This window comes from Vulpes vulpes, chromosome 7, assembly GCF_048418805.1.
Source record: "Vulpes vulpes isolate BD-2025 chromosome 7, VulVul3, whole genome shotgun sequence".
Classification (NCBI taxonomy): Eukaryota; Metazoa; Chordata; class Mammalia; order Carnivora; family Canidae; genus Vulpes; species Vulpes vulpes.
Genome location: NC_132786.1, coordinates 13,137,573 through 13,148,367, shown reverse-complemented (window position 1 = coordinate 13,148,367; position 10,795 = coordinate 13,137,573). Strand labels below are relative to the sequence as shown.

The following is a 10,795-nucleotide window of genomic DNA, read 5'->3' as shown; positions in this document are numbered from 1 at the left end:
GCTGATTGAATTAATCCTGGAAAAAAAAAAAAAAAAAGAAAGAAAAACAGAACAAAGCAAAAATTTAACAGAAACAGAGTAGTCTGTCTTCCTGGGAAAAGAAAAGCAAAAGACCTAGATTTGTGACTGCCAGTGTCGTGTGGAGAGAAGACCTTGGCTGCCTATCCAAAGATTTTTGCTGGATTATTAGTATCTGTAAGGTAAGCACACTAGAATTCTCTGCTGGGCAGCCCGGGGGGCTCAGCAGTTTGGCGCCTGCCTTCAGCCCAGGGTGTGATCCTGGAGACGCGGGATTGGGTCCCATGTCGGGTTCCCTGCATGGTGCCTGCTTCCCCTTCTGCCTGTGTCTCTGCCTCTTTCTCTCTCTCTTTCTCTCTCTCTCCCCGTCTCTCTCTCTGTTCAAATAAACAAATAAATCTTTTAAAAATAAAAAGAATTATCTTTGCCATTTACTCCTCGTAACATAGAATTAGTAAGAGGGGCACCTGGGTGGCTCAGTTGGTTAGTGTCTATCTTTGGCTTGGGTCACAATTCCAGAGTTCCAGGATCAAGACCCCCGAGTCCATCCCCCTGCTCCCGAGTCTGCTTCTCCCTCTCCCTCTACTCCTTCCCCCACTCATGCTCTCTTTCTCTAATAATCTTTTTTATTTTTATTTTTTAAAAAGATTTTATTTATTTATTCATAGAGATGCAGAGAGAGAGAGGGAGAGAGAGAGAGAGAGAGAGAGAGAGAGGGAGGGGCAGAGACACAGGCAGAGGGAGAAGCAGGCTCCATGCAGGGAGCCTGACGTGGTACACGATCCAGGGTCTCCAGGATCACGCCCTGGGCTGCAGGCGGCGCTAAACCTAAACTGCCTCGCCACCCCACTGGGGCTGCCCAATAATCTTTTTTTTAAAAGAAAGAACTAGTAAGAGTCCTTTTATGATGGAAAGGAAACTGCTAAAATTGATTTTTTATTTTTATTTAAGGTTTTATTTATTTATTAGAGAGAGAGAGAGCGCGCGCGAGTGAGCATGAGCCAGGGGAGGGGCAGAGAAGCAAACTCCCCACTAACAGGGAGCCTGACTTGAGACTGGATCCCAGGACTCCAGGATCATGACCTGAGCTGAAGGCAGACGCTTAATTGACACCCAGGTGCCCCTAATTTGAAATATTTTCTAATATTGCTTGTGATTTTTTTCTTGGACCCTTCTTGATCTTTCTCTCTCAATCTAACTGCCTTTTATACTAAGCCACTTTTTTCTCCTGTATAGTCAGTCATTAAACAAATATTTATTGATCACCTACCATGGGGTATTACATACTGTTCTAGGTACTTAATAACATAGAACTGTATACTTAAAATGGTTAATTTTAGGTTATTTATGTTTCATCACAATAAAAGATAATGAGTACCCAGCCTGACTCAAGGTACTATAAAGAGATAATTTTAGAAACCAAGAAGCAACAATATTTCAATGCCGGTGAGTACCTTTTTCCCCACTAAAATATATATATATATTTTTAATTATTTACGAGAGTCACACAGAGAGAGAGAGAGAGAGGCAGAGACACAGGCAGAGGGAGAAGCAGGCTCCATGCACCGGGAGCCCGACGTGGGATTCGATCCCGGGTCTCCAGGATTGCGCCCTGAGCCAAAGGCAGGTGCTAAACTGCTGCGCCACCCAGGGATCCCTAAGTTATATTTTTAAAACGATTTCCTTGTTTTGTGGTTGTCACGCTTTTGGCTGGAGATTGAAATCTTAAAAATCACAGTAAATTCAACTCTGATTTCCTGCAGCCACATCAATTTTCTACATAATTTTAAAAGTGGTTAGTCTTTTACTACTTATGTGCTTATTAAATGTGCAATTTAATATGTATAAGGTTGTGCAACATGGTTGAGTTAATACCACTGTGGGAGTCTCATTAATAGAATTCATTGATGCTAAACTATTATTAGTACCGCATTCATACATCATTATCAGACGCTCTTATTCCATGGCTCTTTTTTTTTTTTCTTTAATCCCCATATTTTACTCTCATTACTCTTTAGTCTGATCATCCTTATTACTACAGCAGAATGTCTGTTAAGTGTTTTATGTTAAATTCATACTTTATTTCACTGAATCTTCACAGCATTCCAATCTATTTTAATAGATGAGGAATCTCAGGCTGAGAGAGGTTGAGTAACTTGCTCACTATCCCACAATAAGTCCCTGGCAAAATAGGAATCTAGATTTCTGGGCAACCTGTCTTAAAAGTCTCTCCTCCACTTCACCAGCATGCTTCACCCTCCATTGTTTATCACTCTCTTCCTGAATCTCAACTGTTCCAGAAGTGGGAGGAGAATACCCACCACTGAAGAAAGTCCCTAAGCCGAATTGAAGCAGAGAAATGACCCACACAACATCTTTGTGTCAATCTGGAATCTTTCTCAAAGTCTCTTTTCTCTAATTTATTTAGTTTGTCTGCACTAGAGAATATTTCCTATTGTCCTTTGTTTCTGCGTTTACATCACATCCTGAATAGTGCAGTTTATTTCAATTAATGGTTTCTTGTTCCTTGTACATAGTTTCTCTTGGAGTGTTCTTCTGATGGGATGAATGCCGTGTCAGATTTCTGCTTTCCTCAGTCACTTCACACTCGCCCTGCTAATTCCCAGGGTACAATCCAGACTCCTGAGCAGGTTAAAAAAAATTCACCCAGGGACACCTGGGTGGCTCAGTGGTTGAGCATCTGCCTTGGACTTGGGTCATGATCCCAGGGTCCCTACAAGGGAGCCTGCTTCTCCCTCTGCCTCTCTCTGTGTCTCTCATGAATAAATAAATAAAATCTTTTTTTAAAAAAATTCACTCAGTGCTTTTACACTACTACTCATGTTCCAGTTCTGTGTCATGCACCTTCTGTTGGGACCAAGTTCCAACACATACTGATATGAAAACCAGAGCTAATTAGTTCCTTAGCTGGAGCCCTGGTGTTCTTCATAAAAGGAAATATGGAGTACCTTATCCTCTCAGGTCTGTGCTGGTAGTCCATACATCAGGGAAAGAGAGACCTGACTTTCTTATGGTAGAGTATTCAGGGGCTTGCAAGAGAGTTAGTGGTTTATGAGGCTGTCTTCAAGGAGTCCACAATAGTTTGGCAATGGGTAGAAGACAGTGGCATGATCTTTCCTCACCCTTAGTCATTCAGCAAACCTTTATTGGGTACCTGTTGGTACCTCTACTCTTCTGGGTGGAGCGTTCAGTCCAGAGGGACAAAGTTGTGGAAAATTCTAATACATTATAGAAGAATACAGGAGGGCATTTATTTGATTTTTTTCTTAAAGATTTTATTTTGAGAGAGAAAGTGCATGAGCATGTGTACACAAGTGGGGCGAGGGGCAGAGGGAGAGAGACAAGTAGACTCCCTACTGAGTGGGGAGCCTGCCGCAGGGCTTGACCCCCGGACCCTGAAATCATGACCCGAGCCGAAGTCAGATTATGCTTTAAGCTTAACCAACTGAGCCACCTGGGTACCCCTACAGGAGGGCATTTAATCTAGCCTCAGGTGAGAGTTGGGTGGGGGAAGATGTTTTCCTGAGAGGACCAACCAGATGAAGGGGCTTAAGAAGGGAGTGCCAACAAAGATTCAGAGGGAAGGAAGATGTGATATAGTAGCTGGAGGGGGCTGCACTGATAAAGGGTATTGGGGAGCTGGAGGAGCTGAGAATGTGTATCATTTTTTTAAAAGATTTTATTTATCTATTCATGAGACACATAGAGAGAGGCAGAGACACAGGCAGAGGGAGAAGCAGGCTCCATGCAGGGAGCCCGATGTGGGACTCGATCCCGGGTCTCCAGGATCAAGCCCTAGGCTGAAGGCGGCGCTAAACCGCTGAGCCAGCCAGGCTGCCCAAGAATGTATATCTTAGTAGTTACTTACTAGTTACTGAAGAAGAACATAAGTGAGTAGATGTAAGATTAAATTGGAGAGGCCTGTAGGAGCCAGATCATGAACAGCCTTGTAGGCCATTCTAAGAATTGGACTTCCCCTCTGGCCAGTGACATGGATGTGAATGGTGTTGGGAACAGGATGAAGTGATCCCTCTGCTTATGGTGTGGAATTTGAGTTGGAAATAAGAGATCAGAGGCAGGAAGACCAATTACAAGGCTATTGGGATGATGCAGCCTATAAAGGGGAAGCTCTTCTACAGAACCTACTTGATGCATTGCAATTGTGCATCTCTAGGGGGAAATCTAGGGCAAATTTGTTTCCTATTCCACCAGAGACCACTTGTACTTCAAGGCCAGTGGTTCTGCACCTGCCAATTAGGAACCAGCCACTGGCTAGGGTCAACACATACACATGGCGATGAATCTCTCATGTCTGGGGTCCTCCACTGGGCAGGATGTGGAAAATCACAGAACTGGAAACTCATCTGAATTTCTAAGCCTTGTCCAGAGAAGTTGTTGCAGCTCTTTAAACACTAAACTAAAAAAAAATAAAAATAAAAAAATAAAAAATAATAAAAAAAATAAACACTAAACTTTGGACTTTGTTACTTTTTCACTGTTCTATTCCCCATTTCCTGTCCCCATACACTTTCATGACTCAGTAAAATCCTATCATCTCTCCATTCAAGTGCTACTTCCGGGGAAGCCTGGGTGGCTCAGCGGTTGAGCATCTGCCTTTGGCTCAGGGCGTGATCCCGGGGTCCCAGGATCAAGTCCCACATCAGGCTTCCTGCATGAAGCCTGCTTCTCCCTCTGCCTGTCTGCCTCAGTCCCTCTCCATGTCTCTCATGAATAAATAAATAAAAAAATTTTTTAAAAAGGTGCTACTTCCATTGTGTAATTTTACCTAATTTTCATTTCTCAGACTCCAAATAAGAAATAACTGTCCTTATTTTAAGTTCTCTAAGCACTTTGTATATACATTTCAAGCTCAAATAGTTGGAGCCGTGAGAGAGGTTACAAATAATGGATTTATTTGACTGGGGCACAGTCCTACCCCTAACCCAGAGAACCCTATACATTGTTTAACTGCTATATGCTTCCACATTCACAGTACATTTTTTTATGGAAGATTTTATTTATTAATTTGAGTGAAAGTGAGCACAAGAGAGGAGAGGGGATGAGGAAGGAGGAGTAGATAGAAGCAGACTTCCTGCTATGCAGGGAACCTGATGCAGGGCTGGATCCCAGGACCTGAGCTGAAGGCAGATGCTTAACCAATTGAGCCACCAGGCACCCTGTATTACTTTTGTTTAAAGATTTTTTGAAGTAATCTCTACACCCAATGTGGGGGGTCAAACTCACAACTCCAAGATCAAGAGTCACATGTTCTACTGATTGAGCCAGCCAGGCGCACTGGCAGAGTCCTTCTGCCTAAACTAGCTTTAAGTAATTTACTATACCTCCATTTAGAACTTATTTTGCCTTAGAAATAATTGATTTTTATTCAACAAACACGCACATAGCACTGTGCCAGGCTCATTCTAAATACTTTACAAAAAGCTTCTTAAAAATTCTTCCATGAGGGTACTAATATTATCATCCCCATTTAATGATGTGGAAACTGATTCTCTATGGAGGGCTTCACTAAGTGCAGGAAGAAGAATTTGAGCCCAGGAAGCCAGGCTCTAAGGTCTGTGCTCTTAACCACTATTATATGTGCTCTCTTTCTTCCAGTAGATCATGGAAACACCAAGTTCTGCAAACTGTTTTTTCTGAATTGTACCTGCAAGCCAGAGATGTACCTGCAAGCCAGGAGCAGGAAGCATAAATATGAGAAGAGATAGTTGCTCTCTCTAAATCAGTTTGTTTGTTTGTTTGTTTGTTTTGGGGGGGAGAGGCAGAGGGGAGGGAAAGAGAGAATCTTAAGCTCCCTGCCCAGGGTGTAGCCCAACGTGGGTCTTGATTTCACAATCCCTGAGATCATTACCTGAGCCAAAATCAAGAGTTAGCCAACTTACCTGAGCTTAACCAACTCAGCCACCCAGGTGTCCCAAATCAGTTGTTTTTTTGAATATAACAAACCACAAACCACAAAACTGTAGCTTAAAACAATAACTGTTTACTTGCTCACAATTTTGAAATCTGGGCTGGGCTCACTTACCCAATTATAGTCAACTGGTGGCTCAGCTAGGCCTGGAGGATCTAAGATGGCCTTATTCATATCTGGCATCTCGCTGGGATAATAGGAACAGCTGGAGACTGGCTAGGCTTCTCTATTCATGATCTTTCATCCTCAAGGAGGCAAGCTCAGGTCTCCTTACGTTATGTTCAGGGCACCAAAAGAGGAAAAGTGGAAGCGGCAGTGCCTCTTAAATCTTTGGAGCTTGCCCAACATCACTTCCGCTGCATTTTTTTGGCCCAAGAAAGTCATAAGGCCCACCCAAATTCAATGTGGCAGATGCTTACATACTAGCTTGAATCCAGGGATGTGTGATTCATTGGGGGCCTTTAAAAGTTTATCACAAGGGATGCCTGGGTGGCTCAGTGGTTGAGCACCTGCCTTCAGCCCAGGGCATGATCCTGGAGTCTTGGGATCGAGTCCCACGTTGGGCTCTCCTCAGGGAACGTGCTTCTCCCTCTGCCTTATGTCTCTGCATCTCTCTCTATGTCTCTCATGAATAAATAAAATCTTAAAAAAGTTTATCACAAGAAGCTAACAGTTTTAGTGGAGACATAGTCATCACAGCGCATAGGACTGTAATAGGAGTGGCTAATAGTGTAATAGGGATGTAGGAAAAGAAACCCTTGAATTGGTCCCCTGAATTGGTTTGAGTAATCACAGATATCATCAGAGAGGCAGCATTAACACAGGCCATCAGACTTGGAAATGGGTTATATTTGGGAGGTTTAGTGAGTGGTCAACAGACTAGGGAAGGGAGGGTAGGGCATTCCAGGCATATGGAACAAGAGGTGCAAAGACATTCATTCATACATGGTACAAGGAAGCATGTTGTACGGGGGATAGAAGGAATAGAAAATAGTTCAGAAAGATCAAAACAAAAAGAGAACTTGAGGAAGAGTGAGGGTGAAGAGATTGAAGACAGAGGCTCAACCAGATTAGGAAGTTGCATGAGGTCCTTGCTAAGAAGTTTTCAAATATCTTTGGATAAGGGCGCATTGATGAATTTTGCTCAGGGTAAGTACGTCTTCTAATTTGTGTATTTGAAAATCATTGGTGGGGGGGGTGCCTGGGTGGCATAGTTGTTAAGCATTCTGCTCATGATTTCGGCTCAGGTTATGATCTCATGGGTTGTGGGATTGAGCTCTTCATAGGATTCTGCTCAGTGGGGAGTCTGCTTCTGATTTGCTCCCTTTGCTCCTACCCCTACTTGTGCATGTGTGTGTCTCTCTCTGTCTCTCAAATGAATAAATCTTAAAGAAAGAAGAAAATCACTTTGGGGTCCATGAGAAGAGGATGAGGTGGAAATCAGGAAGATCTGTGAGAGGCTATGGCAAAATATAAGTTATAAAAAGCTTGACCCGAAAAGAATAAGGGCATAGGGAACAGAGCAAAGAAAAAGGGTAAGGGTTCTAGAAATATCTTTGAGATAGAATGAGTCAGATTTGGCCGTTGAAGGAAGCATATGAAATGACTCTGACATTTCTTTTTTTTTTTTAATATTTTATTTATTTATTTATTCATGAGAGACACAGGCAGAGGGAGAAGCAGGCTGCATGCAGGGAGCCCGATGTGGGACTCGATCCTGGGTCTCCAGGATCACGCCTGGGCCGAAGGTGGTGCTAAACCGCTGAGCCACCCAGGGATCCCCGACTCTGACATTTCTGACTTTGGCAGTCAAGTGGATACAGGTGACAGAATTTTAGGAGGAAAGTGGTAATTTTAGGATTACCCTCCCTCCCTAATCTGTTGACCCTAATTTGTTGATCATTTAAGTTTGGGATTGATTCATTAATTGATTCTGAGTTGGCTGTGTAACAATCAATAGACATGTGGAATAGACATGTTGGATAGGCAAATCTGCCAGGAGAGAGGACTGGCCTAGAGATTCAGATACAGGATTCATCTTCAAACAGGTGGTAGTACAAAGCAGTAGGATTTCCCAGAGAAAGCAGGCAGGATGAAGAAATAGAGACACAATGGAAAGAGCTACATTTAATGGGCGAGAGGAAGAGAAGTCCATATAGGAAACTTCAAAAGAAGAACTAGAAAGGTAGGAGGAAAACCAGCAGGGGTGATGCGCCCCAAGTCAAGGGGGAAAAGAATTTTCTAAGAAATTCAGAAAAGTGCTGATGGGGTGGACAATTGATTATCTGTGACCATATTGAGAACAGTTTTGGGGGAATTATGATGTCAATATCTCAATTGCTATGGATTGAGGAACCTGTGAAAGAATCCTTGTAAATGTGGTGGGTAAGGGGAAGTTGCAGGAGGTTGATTGAAGTATTCCTTCATAGAAAGTAAAGCAGTGTTCTGAGAGGGAAGTGTGTGGGCCTACGGAGGTGGGGGGGAAGGGGGCTTGTAATAGTTGTCCTGAGAAAGAAAATCTTTAAATGCCACTGTCTGCCAAACTTCTGCTCAGTACTTTTCTCTCTTTCATGCTAAACTTCAGGAAATATCGCTTCGCCTTTTCATTTTCTCTTCCCCTCCACTCCTTAAAACAACTTTGATGGTAGTTTGGCCTTTGTATCTATGTAACAATGACTTTCAAAAAAGAATTGTCAGTGACCTTCGTCTCCCACCTAATGTACATTGTATCCCTCAGTACAATTTGTTCAAAAGAATGAACATGCCTGCTCTGATTGTGTCTAAATTATGTAATTCTGATTTCCAACTATGAAGTAGAAAATATATAAACCCTTACCTCCTCCCAACCTCAGTGGAATGTTGGAGGAGTTGATAAATTGGGATTGTAAGGCAGAGGGAACATCTCTAAGATAATCAGCTATAATTAACATCATTTTCCTAATAGGGTTGTTTTGAGGATTAAATGAGATATAATAATAATCAGTACATTATCCTATAATGTCAAATTGGTAATAAACATCTGGCATAGGATAATAAATGGTAATGACTATTTTAGTTGGAAAATTTGCAAACTAAAATTCAGTAACTAAAAAAAAAGAAGATCCAGTTATTTGGGGTCCCAGGGTGGCTCAGTCAGTGAAGTGTATGTATGCCTTTGGCTGGGATCATGATCTTGGGGTCCTGAGATCCAGCTCCAGGTCTGATCCTTGTTCAGTGGGGAGTCTGCTTCCCCTTCTCCCTCTGCTCCCACCATCTGCTCATTTTCTTTCACTCTTTCAAATAAATAATGTTAAAAAAGAAAAAGATCCAGGGATCCCTGGGTGGCGCAGCGGTTTAGTGCCTGCCTTTAGCCCAGGGCGTGATCCTGGAGACCCAGGATCAAATCCCACGTCGGGCTCCCTGCATGGAGCCTGCTTCTCCCTCTGCCTATGTCTCTGTCTCTCTTTCTCTGTGTGACTATCATGAATAAATAAAGAAAATCTTAAAAAAAAAAAAGGAAAAAAAAAAGATCCAGCTACTTGAGGGTGCTTAGGTAGAAAAATATTTGGTATTTATGAGATATGTCTGGAAAGGTCTTCAAAATAATCTTCCCTGTTAGGGGTGGAGTAAAGGAATTGGCCGCGTGATTGAACTTTGGGCGTTCATTATGACAAATGTGGTAACAAAAGTCATGATTTGTTTCACTTAGATTTGTTTCAACCTATGCAACAATGTTGATGCAATACACTTGCCATATTGAAATGTAATGAAAACTTAGTTTGTAACTGATTAAATAGCTTTTTGAGATTTGTATACCTCACTCCACTCCTCAAAGAGAGAAATGCAAGGAAGGTGTAACTTGATATGGAGATAATGACCTGAGTTTACGGCTTTTATATCGTAAATAGGCGTAATTTTCTTTTTTTCTTTAATAGGCGTAATTTTCAATAATCAGTCTCATCTTTCTGTTGATGTCACTCATCGTTGGGGAAAAAAAACTACAAGGCCCAGAATCCACTACACGACTGACGTCACATCGAGGCCCTCGGGTCTCCGAACCGGTTGCCCTCGCCTAATTTGAATGAGACGATCGCGGCGAAAATTGGCGCCTGTGACGTACAGCAGCTTTTTTTTTTTTTTTTTTCTTCTTCTTATTCTTCTACAGCCGCCTTTCAAGGCTTCTTCCGCCTCTGAGTGTGTGGAGAGTGCCGCTCCGAGACAGGGTGTTACCTTTCTGCTCAGGCATCGCGTCGGGCAGCCTCGCCCTTTCCTGGGGCTTCCGTGCGGCAGGAGGGCTCCGTTAGGGCGCCTCCAAGATGGCGACGCTGTTGGCGGTAAATTCGGGTAAGGGCGGCCGCGGCAGAAGAGGGAAATTGCTGGGCAGGACGACGGTTGGTCCTTTAGTGCGAGGTGCCGTGAGGTTCCTCGCAATGCAGGCCCTCGCTTGTGGGTATGGTGCTTGCTTTGGCCTAGCTCTGGGCCTAGAGTCCCAGCACTCCCCGGTTTGAATGGCGCGCCTCGGCGCTGCCGCCCCAGCCCTCAAGGTGGGGTTTCAGGAGGGAGGCAGGGGGGTTTGGTCCAGCGGGCCCCCCCCCATCTCCCCGCAGTGAGGCCGGAGGACCTGAGAACGCGCACTTCTGAGTAGGCGGATCCGACACGGTGGTGAGAGGGGGCCTGGAAGTCTTGGGGTGCATCCTGCCGGGAGGGGGGTGTCTCAGCCTTGGGCGGTGCCGCCCCCTGAGGCTTTGGGAGGAGTGGGTGCGTGTGCGGCGTCCGGACTCTTGGCGCCTCATGGGCGGGGCGAGGGTGCCTTCAGCCCTGCACGCGGCAGAGCTGGGCTTCAAAACA

General features: G+C 43.9%; 1 protein-coding gene across 5 annotated transcripts in view; it reads left to right on the top strand.

Annotated features, from left to right (window-relative positions):
* The window catches only part of NUP205 (nucleoporin 205), a 115,765-nt gene that overhangs the window by 25,868 nt on the left and 79,102 nt on the right, over nt 1-10,795 (top strand). For 2 of the 5 annotated variants that reach the window (XM_072762966.1, XM_072762965.1), the window contains one exon: nt 9,883-10,291. In XM_072762966.1, the coding sequence (XP_072619067.1) occupies nt 10,264-10,291 (28 nt within the window). In that variant the 5' untranslated portion in view covers nt 9,883-10,263. Of the gene's footprint in view, nt 1-9,882; nt 10,610-10,795 lie in introns of those variants that run through there. The other 3 variants (XM_072762967.1, XM_072762968.1, XM_025984499.2) reach the window with 3 other exon arrangements.